General features: G+C 38.9%; 1 protein-coding gene across 1 annotated transcript; it reads left to right on the top strand.

Annotated features, from left to right (window-relative positions):
• The first annotated feature begins 345 nt into the window (after positions 1–345).
• Positions 346–14,652, top strand: LOC137100208 (polycomb protein suz12-B-like). Its single transcript, XM_067477864.1, has 16 exons — positions 346–1,100; positions 1,619–1,665; positions 1,798–1,862; positions 5,463–5,531; positions 6,159–6,208; positions 6,301–6,386; positions 6,532–6,778; positions 7,076–7,178; positions 7,306–7,411; positions 8,659–8,833; positions 8,959–9,047; positions 9,389–9,532; positions 9,978–10,135; positions 10,257–10,455; positions 10,844–10,923; positions 11,541–14,652. The coding sequence occupies exons 1-16, from the start codon at positions 929–931 to the stop codon at positions 11,956–11,958; spliced, it is 2,208 nt and encodes a 735-aa protein (XP_067333965.1). The 5' UTR covers positions 346–928; the 3' UTR covers positions 11,959–14,652.
• The last annotated feature ends 615 nt before the right edge of the window (positions 14,653–15,267 follow it).

Here is a 15,267-nt window from a genome sequence, read left to right as displayed (position 1 = left end):
AATAAGAGCCCTGGGTTTCACAAACAAGCACGGTGATTGGTTAAAGCTGATAGAAGGCGGAATCTTTTAACACAAGTCACAATGGAATCTTCAACCTACATTTGACAAGCGTTATATATAGGTTAAAGCAGACGGAAGTCAAAACGCTTCTGCATTTAAAATAAAAGCATATAATTCAATAAGATTAGATTTTTAGGAATTGTGTGTTTTATGTACTACGTGTTTTCATTGGAGATGCTTTTTATATCGGTCTTTTTGCAATATAATGCCTACAAATAGAATCATAGGTTTATTTGTTGATTTTTTTAACTTTATTTAGAATTTATTCTGAAATGACCGGATGATGGTCTTATTTTGTACCAACCTGCTTTTCATGACGCTAACCCAACTTTCCAAAAGGAGCAAGAGGAAAAATAACGTGGATTTTTGTTAAAGTATTCAATAGATACTGAATACACTGGAAAGGTCTATCATTGATATGTTTTTATCAAGTTTACTTTGGGAGCTGTCATTCTGTTAATAATCGTTGTAGTCGGAACGCCTGACAATGCTAGCCAGTTAGCCCCGGGTCATAGCTAGCTGGCTAAGGAAGTTAGCCGGTTAGCTAGCAAGTCGCGTCAGCTTGCCGGAGGCTGCTCTCTTGTTTCGCGCATTTCAAGCCCGTTCACCGACCTCTATAACTGTTAAATCGGCAACGCTGTATGAACAAATACGTTAACTTTATACTTTACTTCCACCAGTGTCAAATTTAAAAGAGTCCATATCTTCCTTAAAAATTAGTAGTCAACAATGTTTCTCCTAATCGGCTGATTTTCTTCCAACGCTGCTCTTTTGTTTTGACAAAGAAAGAGGATCTGAGTTTCTTTGCTTCTTTTTTAAACGTTAGTTCACATCTTGTAGTTTCTTTGGCCATTTTTTTATTTTGCCAATGGCTCCACATAAGCAGAGCTCCTCAGGTGGAAGCCACCCAGCGGGTTTTGGTCCTGGAGGAAAAGCCAACGGGTTATATCAGTCGTCCTCCTCTGCGATGGCTGCAGCCAAGAAGCCCAATATGCAACTCATTCAAGCCGACCACGAGTTGTTCCTGCAGGCCTTCGAGAGTGAGTTATTGCCCTCCTCAAGTTGCATATTGAAACATATCGGTGTTAAAGTATAATTTAAGATCAGAGGAAGCTTTACAGCGGACTTGTGAATGCTGAGAAGAGGGTCTGCATAGCTTTTTTTACAGCCTACTTTATTTATCCACTTTCTTTGTAAATGCAGCACAATTTGATTTTATCCATGGTTCTTTTCCATGTATAGTCAATTACACGTGTTGCCTGCTGTCATGCTTTTCATCAGATGATTTGCAGTCAATCATATCGTTTATAAAGTGTCAGAAATGTACAAAGCCAAAGTAATGTGACTACAGTGTGATGAAGTTTTGTCTGACTTGAAGGTAAAGCAGGTAGACGTCTGCATTTTACTAGATAAATAACGTATTGTTTCAGCACTAAGTGCACAGAGAAGGTCAACCTTTATGTTTCGACTAATGCTTGTTGGTGGTTTCTAAAGTCAATTTAAATAATGAATAGTAAATAAAGTCATGTTTTGATGGTGTAACTGTGTTTATTCACAGAACCGACCCAAATCTACCGGTTCCTCCGCACCAGGAACATAATTGCTGTGAGTGTTGCCTTTTCTTGAAAGTACTCAGATGGTACTCAAATGGCTGAGTTAAGAAGAAACAGTTCCGTGTTCCTTGGCATGTTGAACTTAAATTAAAATAACTTTGTTTCTCTCTTCCTGTCTCTTCAGCCTATTTTCTTGCACAGGACACTTACCTATATGTCCCACCGAAACTCAAGGAATAATGTTAAAAGGTAAAAGAAATACCGATTGAACATGCTGATTTATGTCTGTTCTTCACATTTCGTCACATTTTTCAAAGGACTGTATTATTCATGGCTGTTTTTAGGATTAGAAAATCTACAGTTATGGGATTTCTGACTTTGTGTGCCTCTTTACGTTTGCTTCCTTCTGTTTTAAGTTGCAAAACTGGATGTTTAATTGAAACCTGGTTTTAAATAGTTTGCCTCTTAGAAAGCAGGTCTGCTGTTATCATGAGTGAAACTTAGCTGCCATGCAGGTCGCCGTAGGTGGGGGCTGACTGGTTCAGTTAAAGCTGACAGAGACGTTTTCAGTTAAGCTGCTTTGCATACAGGCGCTAAAAAAAGGAAAAACGATCCTGCTGATACACATGGGCTGCTTGTGGTTAAGTCGCATTGAAAGGCTGTGGTAAAAGACTTTGAGGTCTGGTGTTATTATTTGGGGATGTATATTGTAGGTTATGGCTTTATGTGTTGTTACACTTGGGCTGGATAATTGTTTAAATCAATGTGATAACTAGCTCACTTTATCAACTTTTCCATCAAGTTAAGTATTAGCTAGTCATTTATTTTTCATTTGCACTCAGAAAATACAGTTTTTATACAGCTGTTTATATTTTGCCTTATGCATATTCTCAGAAAATTAATAAAACTAGTATTGTGATTGGATTGTGCCAAAGCTCAAATGTAGTGGTGACACTATAAGTTTTACATTTGTATTCTGCTCTGCTACCATTAGTTTCTAGCTGGAATAGATAAACAAATTAACTCTTATCAATCAGTTTATTTTTTGTTCCGTCCTTTTTATATTCTTTATTTCTTAAGTTTAATTATTATTTAAACATTCCAGAAAACAAAAGAGAAATGTATAGTATTTTAGTGGATATTGCATTTTTGTTGATTTATTTGTTAATTGTTTTTTACATCTGAAACATTAGTCTATCTATTTTATACTTTCATAGTTTTATTTCACACCTGATTTCTGCATGAGATCATTAAACTTGGACGGTCCTGTACTTAGTGTATATAAGTAACTAAAATTCAAAGCATGTAACCCAATACTTTTTGTAGAGATATGTTACGTAACTTGTCCTATTTTGAAACCATGCTCTCAAAGCAGAAATATGCACCTTTGTAGTTTTTTGAGAAAAGCTCAAGCTTACATCCAATCAGAGAAGGCTGTATTCAGGACTTCACAAGGGGAACTTCTGGGCAAAAATCATAATCACAATTATTTAATTCCATTACTTATTGACTTTGGAAAAATCATTGAACTTTAAATGTGTTTTTTATTAGTTAATTGTCTTGAATTTAAAATACATGTTGGTTATGCAACTGAAAAACAAACTAAAAATTAATAAATAGGTGAGGCTGTGCATGAGTCGTTTATGTTTTATAGTGTTTTTTCTGACATACCTATTACATTTTTGGGTGCAGACATTCCATTTGAAATAAGTTTTATCACTTTGTGATAACCTACATTTTAAAAATCAAACAACCGTTTCTCTCACTCGCTGTGCTACAGTTCATAGGTAGTGTTAGCTAGCAGGTGAACCATCTTGCTTAGAATCTTTTGGCTATACTAAACATGGTGGAGCCTGGCTGACAGAGAGTGTTTAGCTAGGAAGGTGCTGTTGAGTTGACTACTCTGTAGGCCAGTGTCACTGGTTTGAATCTGATGTGGGCAGCCATTAGAAGCCAGTGCAGAGAGCTCAACAGCGGTGTGATGTAACCTTTTGGCTGATTAAAATTGAGACTTGTTGCTGCATCTTGGATTGTCTGGAGGGTTTTGATTTTGCATGCTGGTAGCCCTGTTAGCAGAGCTTTGCAGTAGTAGATGAGATATGACCAGTTCCTGTATGAGGAGTTCAGTAAGGTATTCAGAAAAGTAGGGTTTGATTGATTTATTTTTTCTGTTCTAGACGGCAAATCTTCATGCTTGAGAGATGGAGAAGATGTGGTTAGTACAGATAAGTTAGTCGTCAATGATGACACTCCCCCCAAATTTCTGGTTGACTTTGCTAGGACAATCACAGAAGATCGTAAGCTAATGTTGATGCTGTGTTGTAAGAGATTAAACTAAAGATGTCTCTCTCTTGTCCAAGCAGAGATGACAGAGAGACAGGCAGAAATGCTTTAGAAGGTGAAATCACTTGGTGGAAAAGAAAGGAAGAGCTTTGTGTCATTGGCATTGCAATGATGAGAAAAGATGTGTGAATGGATGATAGAACCCAGGAATGTGGTATAGATGAAGAAGAGAAAAGGATCAGTAATTGGGCACCGCAGTACACCTGTTGACAGGCGATGAGAGAACCTCCAAGATAGCTTGAAGGTTCATCGAGATAGGCAAGACCGGAGCAAGGACAGAGCTGTACAAGAGATACCAGTTCAGAGAGTGCAGAAGAGTGGATCTGTTGGTTCACAGTGTCAAAGGCTGCAGATAGACTTAGTTGGATTATAACAGAAGACTGCAGCTTTTGCAGCCTCCACGAATTCCACAACTGTCAGGGGGGTTATAATTGTAGAATAAACACTTCTGGAGCCGGACTGGTTGTTCATAAAAAGAAAAACTGAAATTTGATTAAAGACCGCTTGTTCAAGGGTTTTTGCCACTAATGGAAGAAGAGAGACGGGTCTGTAATTTTCCCCAAGAGAAATGTTGACAAGAGGGTCTTAAGAAGTGGGGTTACCCAGGCCTGTTTAAATGTGGTAGGAGGATATCTGTTGTGAGAGATGTATTAATGACTTGTTTAATGGCTGGGTTAAGTGTGGGTGCCTTTGCTTGTAAGAGAGTAGAGGGGATAGGGTCCAGAGGCCAGAGGTAGGGTGGCTTGAGAGGGGTGTGGATATGTCTTTTTCAGTAGGGATTGCTGATATGACTTTCTCAAAGAGTGACTGCAAGTACTTGTGCTTGTAGTATGACCTTGTGGAAAGGGGTGAAGCTGAAAGCTAGGAACACACCTGATGAAAACTGGAGACTTTAAAAGACTGGACAATTTACACTTAAATCAGTCAAAAATAGATGTTTCCACATTGCATTACAATAAAAGTTGAGCCGGTATAAACTTGCCTCCTGCATAGCCTCACAGGTGTTTTCAGTTACTCTGGTTTATTAGAACTGTACTCAGCTTACCAGTTGGACAGATATTGGATTTATGTGACACCACCAAAATATTTGTGCTAATGGATGAACTCTACCCTACTTCTGCTTATTTGTGCCTGGTGAGCATGCTTTCCATTTAAATTAGTGCAGGGCACAAACACCACACTTCTTCCAACTTGCATGAGCTTGAGAGCGTGTGTGTGACATCTACCAAAAATACAGAATAATAAACACAGAGACCAAACAAAGCGTTCTGTACTATCTCTGCCAGTTTTCTCCACTACTTTCTGCTGTGTAACTTGATGTATCGTCCTGCTGGCTCATGCTATTTGTACAACATTTATGCATATTGTGTTGTACAGTGGACATAATCTATCTTCAGAAGAAGTTAATTTAGTTTTGACCTATCACTGGATGAAGTCTCCCGACCTGTAGGTCAGCAAGTGGTGGATGCCCGGCTGCTAACTACTACTCTCTGTCTGTGCATACAGGAAAAGCTCCAAGGTTGACAATCTGCTTTTCAAAGTGGAAAAAATGAGGGGAGAACAGGAAACTCACAGGTAAATATTATGTACTATAGAACCCGCTGATCTCTATAGAGTTGACTTATTTCATGTTGGTCTGTGGTGGTAGTGGTGTCGATGATAGTTCTCCATTGTCGCTCACCGTTTCAATTGATTCTGCACCTCAACATAATGCAGGTCCCCAAGAAATCTATTATATATGTAACTATCTGTATTCCAAGACATGTCAAGGTTATAATTTCCACATAACAATATCCAAATGTAATGTTAGTAGCTGCCACTGTAACAACACACTAAAACCAAATTATATTTCCTGAATGAGGTAGGTGATCTACCAATACACCATAAACACTTGATGTAGAGTGCAGGCACTCTGGTAAACGAGGGAGTTCCTTTATCTTTGAAATTCCTGTGTAAGGATTGTTGAAAATACAGTAAATTCAGAAAATAACCTAAGTTATGCTTTAAGATGTATTGGTGAACTTTGGTGGAATTGTGTGAATAGTTGGTATAATTGAGTTTCTAACTACTGATTTAGGTAAACTTTACCAGTAGGGCTTAACACCCAGTAGAACAGCTAATAATTAAGTCAAAAATAACATCATAACATCACCTGTTACTATTTAAAGAAAATAAGACAATTTTCTTGGGTTTTCTCCACAGCTTGGCCTCTAACCTGCAGCTCACCTTTACTGGATTCTTTCACAAAGCTGGTTAGTTTCTCCTTGTCAGTATTTCTTTTAAATATAATTTGCCCACTGATTCAGTGTGACTTACGAGCTGCTTTGTATTGTTGCGTTTTCAGGGAAGCCATCTCAGGACTGCGAGAATGAGCAGAACTCTGTGTCTCTGGAGGTGCTGCTCGTCAAAGTCTGCCACAAAAAGAGGAAGGTGTGTGTTGCTGTTGTTTCATCGCTGGTGATATAATTATTTCATTGTATTTTATAGGAAAGAAAAATAGTTTTTTCTGAAGTTTTATGTAATTTCCAGCTATCCAGCTGAAAGATATCTTAAGTTTTTTCCCTTCCGAGTGCAGGATGTAAGTTGCCCGGTGAAGCAGATCCCTACGGGAAAGAAGCAGGTTCCTCTGAACCCAGACACGAACACTGGAGTCCAGGCCAAGCCAGGCTCCTTTCCTTCTCTGCTGGTCCCCAGCAGCGAATTTGAACCCAGCAACTCTCACATGGTCAAGTCTTACTCACTGCTCTTCAGAGTATCAAGACCCGGATACCCCCACACACAGATCAACGGTCTGACCAATGGAGAGAATCACCACAACAGAGGTGAGCAGAGACATGTAAGACAACAAGGATCACTTGTGAGAGAAATTTCTAACTAAACATTCATGCATTTCCTATCAATATTTTAAGCACCTCAGCAATTAATCTGACCAGCAATCTGACTGCATAATTACTGATAGAAATAATGGCCAGAACTACACAAATATAGCCTAAATTGTATTTAAATATAATCCTCAACATTTAATCTGACACGGGCTACTGATCAGCTTTTTCAAGCTGATTCTAACCCTCAGTTATGTGAGATGGCAAAGAGGTACATGACATTATGTGTTTTTTTAGATTTTACAGAGGAAGCAATAAACAGGAAGAGGAGGAGCTCCTCACTCAGGGAGGAGGGAGAAACCACATTTGTGACTCAGATGACTGTCTTTGATAAAAACAGGTGAAAGTCACACACACTAACAGAATGTGACACACAAAATGTTCTTCTGACACACAGGAAAAGGTGTTGTATTCACCATATAGCAGAATCAAGAAGTGAGAAAATGATGTTGTATGCTTGTGTTCAGACGTCTGCAGTTGTTAGATGGAGAATATGAGGTGTCAATGCAAGAGATGGAGGAGTGTCCTGTCAATAAGAAAAGGGCAACCTGGGAGACCATCCTGGACGGAAAGGTGTGTGTGTGAGAGACTGACTTGTAAAGTAATGCAGCGAGGATATATCCTGAATGTGTTTACATATGAAGTATAAAATGACATGTAAGTAACATCATTTTGCATAATGTAAATAAAAAAACTGAACTCTCCCCTCAGTGGTCTTTTAACAATGACACAAGATTGTTTCTCAAGATACTTAGTCCAGATTGTGTTTAGTGAATAATTAGAGGTTATTATAACAACAAACATGATCAGAAACGTTAAAATCTTCTGTTTTACTATACTTCTCTCATATCAGAAAAATTTGTTAAAGGGTGACTTCACCAGTTTTACACTCTCTTTCTATGACCTTAGTTTAAGCTGTAGATATACATTAATGCTTTTAAACTTTCCTCTGACTTCCCCTTAAATATTTCTCTGCTTTAGCTGAAAAACTCCTCCAGATGGAATCACCTGGAGAAGATTTTTTTTTTTTATCATTAGCTGTTCAGATGGTCATCTGAGGGAGCTCTGGAAAAGCAGGTTGACCACAATTAGTCCATAGTAAGAGTAACAAAATGAAATAATCTGAACTGAAGGTTCCTCCGAGTGATGTTATCTGGAGGCGTTTTTGTGCTAGAAGTAGAGACATGATTAATGTAGGGAAGTTTAATTTACATGTACCTCTCTCTAGAGATAGATGTATAGAGATTGAGAGAGAGAGAGATGTACAGATATATTCTGTTTTTGTTCTGGTTTGTTTCCTCCCTTTGATCGCTTTTTGCAGGTCTAATCACAACATTCGTACTCTGTGAGGACTAAAACAACCACAAAGAGACTGTATGGGTTGTAGGACTGGTCCCTAGAGCAGTTTAATTTTTATAAGAATTTGGCTCAAAACAGCAAATTTTCATTACATTACATTTCATTTTCATACATCTTCATTACAATATGAAGGGGTGTCATAATTTCAAGATGCATTTACAAAGTGCATTCAGCATTCTGAATGTTGCCTGGTATATTGCCCAGAAAAATACCACAGTTAAGAGCAAGTAATTGTGAATTGAATGTTCATCTATACTGAACAGGATCTTCTTCCTTTGTTTACGTTCATGCAAAGTATTCTCCTGTTACTTGTAGTTACTTATTTCGGTTTGCTTGGATTGTTTTTTATTTGTGACAGGAAACTGAACAAAGAGAAAAATGAGCTCTACAAATTGGTCCATGTACCAGAGAAAACTGGTTTTGGAAACAATTTATTCAAACTATTTGCTATTGTTCTGTAGCGTCTACCTCCATTTGAGAGTTTCTCTCAGGGTCCCACCCTGCAGTTCACCCTGCGCTGGACCAGTGACTCCTCTGATCGCTCCACTGCGCCCGTGGCTAAACCTCTGGCCACCCGCAACTCTGAGACAAATCAGAACACCAGACCAAGCTCCCTGAGAGCCCCACACACACTGGGTGAGCAAGAAACAGCAAGACAAATATTGTAGTTTACAATCTAACAATCTAATCTGCCTCAGTGTATATGATCAGCTAGTGGTGAAAGGTCATTAGTGATGTTGCATTTCTCTTCTGTGCTGCAGCTGTTAAAGAATCCATAAATGCTGATGTGCACAGTAGAAGAGAGCAAATCTCTGCTGAGCCCAGACAGAAACTACGTATCTTTTACCAGGTCAGTCCAAGTTATTATATCTGCACTGTGGACCTTCGCATAAGAAAATCTGTGTTGGAGGTCTTCAGGGCTCTACTCACTTCTGGGGAGCAGAGAATTGACATGTCAACTTCACACATCACTAAAGTCAAGTTCATTTTATAGAAATGTATTCACCTACAAGGTTAAATGATTTTGTAAATGTTTTTTAATTCCCAGATATTTAAATAGATTCGTCTACTGTCCAAGTGGACAGTGCCATATGCCTTACTGCAGATGCATAAGATGCATCTAGCGGAAGCGTATAATCAAATTATGTTAGTTCAGATTGGGACTTTTTCCGTTTTTTTTTTTTTTTCTAGTTCCAGTACAACAACAACACCCGACAACAGACAGAGGCCAGAGATGACCTCCACTGTCCTTGGTGTACACTAAACTGCAGGAAGCTCTATAGTCTCCTCAAACACCTCAAACTGTCCCACTCCCGTTTCATCTTCAACTACGTGGTGAGTCAAGCTGATAGACCAATAGATTAGGAAATATTCTGAGTCAAAAAAATGCTACAGGTTTAAAAAAACGAAGCATAAAAACAGTGGCTCATTTGAAATGATTAAAAATCTGTTTCTGTTTGTGCAAAAATAATCATGCTCGTTAATTAAGGTCAAGTTAATATGATTAGGCTTAAAAAGAAAAATCACACATGCTTCCCAATGTTAAATCTTTCAGGCTCACTTTACACCAGATACATTTGACAGACTAATAATTTTTATAAAGAAGATGATATTTTCATTGATGGCATTCAATATTTTTTAAGGTCACAGCTTTACATGTCATTAACCTTTTTTTTTTTCTTTTTTATAAATCATATGAAACATTTTAAGCGACATTTAAGGGACACAGTTTGAAGGTTTTTTTTATAATTAACACACACTGTTCTGTTGTCTTTGGCAGCCCCATCCTAAAGGGGCAAAGATCGAGGTGTCCATAAACGAGTGTTACGATGGTTCATACGCAGGAAACCCTCAGGACATCCACAGCCAGCCGGGCTTTGCCTTCAGCAGAAATGGGCCTGTCAAAAGGACGGCTGTTACCCACGTTCTTGTCTGCAGGTAGCACAAATATTATAACTCAAATAATTTGTCATTATTTAACTGTTGTACAGCGTCATTACTTATTACGCACAGATTTCCTAAAGATAACCTAAATGCTGTCTCTCTGTTGTCTGACCAGACCCAAGAGGATGAAGCCGAGTCTCTCTGAGTTTCTGGAGTCAGAGGAGGGTGATCGTGAGCTGCAGAGGACGTACATTAGCGGACATAATCGCCTCTATTTCCACAGTGACAGCTGCCTGCCACTCCGGCCTCAGGAGATGGAAGTGGACAGTGAGGATGAGAGAGACCCTGACTGGCTGAAAGAGAAAACAGTCAAGGTTGGTTAACAGGTTAAAAGGTTAACAAATAAAGGGATACTCCACTTATTTTGCACATGAAGTTTAGTTTGTCATCCAACTGTTAAAACTGTATCTTAGTGTCATCTTTGGATTCAGAGAAGCTTTGTAGGCATTGTCATCATATTTGGGCTTTTATGGAGGTGCAGTAATAAATGCTGGAGTAGCCCTAACTAAAAGACCACGCCTTGATAGTGTGGAGATTTGGTGCAGTAGATGCTGCTATGCTGTGCAGCTAAAACATAAGCCTTACTGTAGCTAAGGCTGTGTTTGTATTGCTCAGATTTAAATTAAACACCTGAAAGTATTATTCACTACAATGAAACTGTGAAAATGTGTCTTAAGTCGGTTTACTCTGTTCTTACTGCAGCAAATTGAGGAATTCACAGACGTCAATGAGGGGGAGAAAGAAATCATGAAGCTGTGGAACTTGCACGTCATGAAGCATGGGTGTGTATAAAGTAGGGATGGAGTTCAGTAGCCAGTCGTCCAGTGTGAAGTCAGATTTGGTGTACCAAATTTGTAAGAATCAAGTGTAGCATTTGTAAGAATCACAAAATATTAACATAATATAACACTACATGCAACTCAAAGATGAGTAATTTCTGACGAGATAATCATTTGTTGGATAAGAAGGCAGAAACATGTCCATTTGAAATGTAACCCTTAAATTGAGCACACTCACTGCTCTAATGTGTGGTGTTGAAAGTGTGGACGAGCTCAAAGTACACACACAATGCAGGATTGGTTGCCCCGTGATCCTTTTTGAAAGGATCCCCACACGCCAAGCTGCATAACATCATCACCACTAAGCCGAATTGGTAAATGCTGATCACTTGGCTTCTTTTATTTTTATTTAAAGTGCAAGAGGATTTCATTCAGGATTTGCAAGTCAATCCTCAGACTTCAGTCAATGAACGAAATTGGACATATAGGATAATTATATATAACAGGATTATTTTTACTGATAACTAACTTAGGCTTACATTCTGTTAAGCCACATTTCAAAAATCCCTTTGAAAATAGTCTGATAGTTTGCCATAATGACTTCACTGTTTTTCCTCTAGCTTCATAGCCGACAACCAAATGAATGAGGCCTGCCTGCTGTTTGCCGAACATCATGGAGACCACATTGTCAAACACGACCTCTGCCGTAACTTCCTGCTGCACCTGATCAGCATGCACGACTTCAACCTGGTCAGCACGCTCACCATCGACCGTGCCATGGCCCGACTCCGCCTCATCCAGAGCCAGGTGCCCCACAGAGACAAAGCCAGAGAGGACGAAGAGGAAGAAGAAGACGAAGAGGAGGACTGGGAGACAGCTGTAGAGTCCCAGCCAGAGCCGGATCCAGATCCTGATCCTGATCTGTCAGAGTATAAACCCTGTAGTAATGAGACTAGCAACAGCTGCCAGCAGGAGGAAGAGAGAGGAGGAACAGCCACCAAGCCGAAACTCTCCGGCTCTGGTTTGGTTTTTGACTGACTGCTCTGTCAGAGCCACAAAGATCCAAACTTGAGTTTGGAAAATTAAAGCTACAGGCGGCAGACAAATAGATCTTAAAACACACACAGGTTACTGCAGGGATTATGTTTTTAAGCGCACGTTATATCAGAAACAAGATGAACTTTGAGTAATTGAAGTCATTAATTTTTTTATTTTCCATGTTTACATTGAAGAGATGCTACAGAGGTGTTTAAAAAGTGTCATACCTTCACAGTGAGGCGATAACCCGAAGTTACAAATCCTTTTTTTAATTTATTTTTTCTGTAGACCTGTCAGTTTTTAAAACTATGGAGCGAGCCCAAAAAAAAAAAAAAAAAAAACTGCCATAATTTTGTGCATTTAAAATAAGTTAAGGTGAAATCTTTGGCTGTTTTTCATGCCAATATATTCCACTGGCTCTTACTAAAGCGGAGCAGTGCAGCAGGATGGAATTTGTGGGACTGAGTCAAACGAAACTACAGTGTGTGTGTTGGAAGGAACATGTCACAGACTCCAACAGTGTAGCTCATCAGTGTTTTATCAGTTTATGCGGTGCTCTGAAGTAGTCTGACACTAGAAGGTTGTATCACATCTGCAGCTGTAACTCTTCTTCTGAGCTGAGAACTATGACCACGGTTGAGATTTTAATTCTGTTGCTCCTTAAATTTTCCCTGGAGTCTGTCTCTACATGGGGACAGACATATAGTTTGGTGTTCTCATTAATTTTGTGCTCACTCCATAGGTTTGTCAGTCAACATCACGCGCGATTATTTTTGTCTTCCCCAGTGTCAAAGGCCAATGAGTGACTTTCCATGCACACTCCCTCCACCAAAGGTTTTCATTTATTACAGAGGGTGTTTACATGCACATGAGTGTCAGTAAAGGGTCACAGATGTCTGATTAGGTCTCTATCTGACCAACATTAATATTTATTATGCTGTTCATTTTCATATAAGTTGACTACAAACCTGCTTAGACATTTAGGTCAGGCTCCTGATTGGATGTCACTGGATAAATCCCTTTTACATGTGCAGAGAAGTTTTCACTAGGACTCACCATAAACTAGATTCGAAGTGGAACACCCTTGTGCATCTAAACCCATTTTCAGTACAGTCTGTACTACTGGTGCTAGAGCTTTTTTCATCCTCAAACTCACTGGTCATTTTGATGCATCTCAGTTAAGTTCTCTGCTGCTGCGTCACAAACACCAAGATGCAATATTTGAAAACAAACTGTTTTCCTCCTGGTGCTCCTTATTATCATGCTGCTCCACTCTGCTCAGTCCCAGGTCAAGAAAACTATGTCCTAATTCATGCTACACCTCCTTTGAAATTTGCAAATTGAGTCAGAGCTTAATTCAACAGGTTGACTTATTTCAAAACCTCTGGAAATGGCAGCCATCTTTGACAAAATCTGGACACAACACAAGCATAAATATGTCAGTAATCATCATCATGTCAGTCACTTATTAATCGACAGATAACGGTTACTAATGTCCATACGCTGCTTTAATTGCTGCTCTCCTGTTTGTCACACAGACACACAGCCAAGATCTGGGAATGGCTGATTATTTTATCAATGAATTTACTAAATGGCAAATATAAATTTGCGTTTGGGGCGACATCTTCAAAGGAGGCTGAGCGTGAATGAACAATCAGGTAGAAGCACCAACAGCAAATGGAGCAGAACAAGTAATTTTTTTAAATGTATTTTATTTTTTTGTGTGATTTCTTAACTAGTTCTTGGCTTATTTTTACTCTTCGATGTTGCCGTGCGTGTCCTTTGCACCTGTTATGTACATAAGAAAGTATGTATAATAAATTAGTTTGAATATTAATGTTTGTAATTGTGAACACAAACTGGGAAGTTTTGTTAGTTTCTTAGTTCACCGACCAAAGGGGCTAAATTTGCTGCAGATTGCTCTGCACTTGATTCTGGTCTTCTGTGAAAATGTTCCTTGTTTGATTCGTTGGGGAGGGAAAAAAAAGTGCAAATCTCATCCCTGAATTGTTTTACCTGTTAATTTCCCTGACATGGAGTGATCTGATGTTTGTCATCAGTAAGACATTAAGTGTTACTACTCCATTTTGAACATATAGGCAGTATGACCTTCCAGATGTGTCCAGCTGTTAAGATTGGTACTAATGCAGAGATAGTTTGAAGACTTACTTGTACCTTCTCATACTGTGGGCCCACTTTTTAAAAGCTTTATGTCAGCCAGACAACGGATGGTAAATGAACCAGCGTGCAAAAACGTCAGTTTTCTGTTGGTTTCCAGAGCTGTTTGTGTTCATCTGTGACATTCTGAGGACTTTGAGTTTTCTGTAGAACGTGCTGTGGAAATTAAGGGATTTTATTTTTTTCATTCACAAGAGACCAGCAGTATTTTGCACAAAACGTGAGGAGCCATTACAAGAAAGCAAGACTTTTCTCCAACAATATTGTAAAACCAGCATGAATTGAACTTTTCAGTTGAATCTGAATGGTTTTCTATTAAAAGAAACTGTTTTGTATTATCAGCCACTTGTTTTTTTTTTCTTTCAGTCACATTTCATTTATTGTATATGTACAAATAAACCACACAAAATGTGATTTGAGCACATTTACTGACCAGATTCCCTGTCACAATATTGGCATCGTCCTAACTTTTTGAATTGGGGTTGTACGCTGGCAAGAAAAAGCTTTGTACCTACACACCTGGCTTTTGTTTGTTTTATTCAATGAAATGGTTGTAAATGAAACACAAAACTAACAATTCATTTGTAGGCATATTTGAGCACAGAGTATTTACAAACCCCAATTCAAACAAGTTGGGACGATGTGTAAAATGTAAATAAAAACATGCAATGATTTCCAAATCTCATCAACCCATCTCTTAATCACAAAAGAACATAACATAGATGTTGTTGGGTTGATGAGATTTGCAAATCATTGCATTCTATTTTTATTTACATTGTACACATTATTCCCATTGTTTTTGAATTGAGGTTGTAGATCGACGGCTTTCGGCTTGTCCCTTCATTGGTTGTCAAAACGGAACATGTTGCTCACACCGAATGCCCTTCCTTCCTTTTTTTTGTTTTTTTCATATTTGTGCGGGATTGGGACTGGCCCCAAGGTGGCCCTTGGTGGGTGGGGATTCACCTGGTGGGGTTTGAGTTGAACCCACGGACTTCTGCATCCCAACCCAATGCTAACACTGATGCACCAGGCCTCCTTCAATGGTCAAATTAGGGTAAAAAAAAATATCAAGGGCAGTTAACATAACTGCATGAGAATGAAAATCCATCCTCTAAAATCCCCCTATAT

The sequence above is a fragment of the Channa argus genome, chromosome 15 (assembly GCF_033026475.1).
Source record: "Channa argus isolate prfri chromosome 15, Channa argus male v1.0, whole genome shotgun sequence".
NCBI classification, from domain to species: Eukaryota; Metazoa; Chordata; class Actinopteri; order Anabantiformes; family Channidae; genus Channa; species Channa argus.
This window is presented reverse-complemented; position numbering and strand designations above follow the sequence as displayed.

Coding starts and splice junctions, on each gene's coding strand:
- LOC137100208 (XM_067477864.1), top strand. CDS start 929: ATGGCTCCACATAAGCAGAGCTCCTCAGGTGGAAGCCACCCAGCGGGT. Junction 5,532..6,158: donor GGAGAACAGGAAACTCACAG/GTAAATATTATG, acceptor TTTTCTCCACAG/CTTGGCCTCTAACCTGCAGC. Junction 6,387..6,531: donor TCTGCCACAAAAAGAGGAAG/GTGTGTGTTGCT, acceptor TTCCGAGTGCAG/GATGTAAGTTGCCCGGTGAA.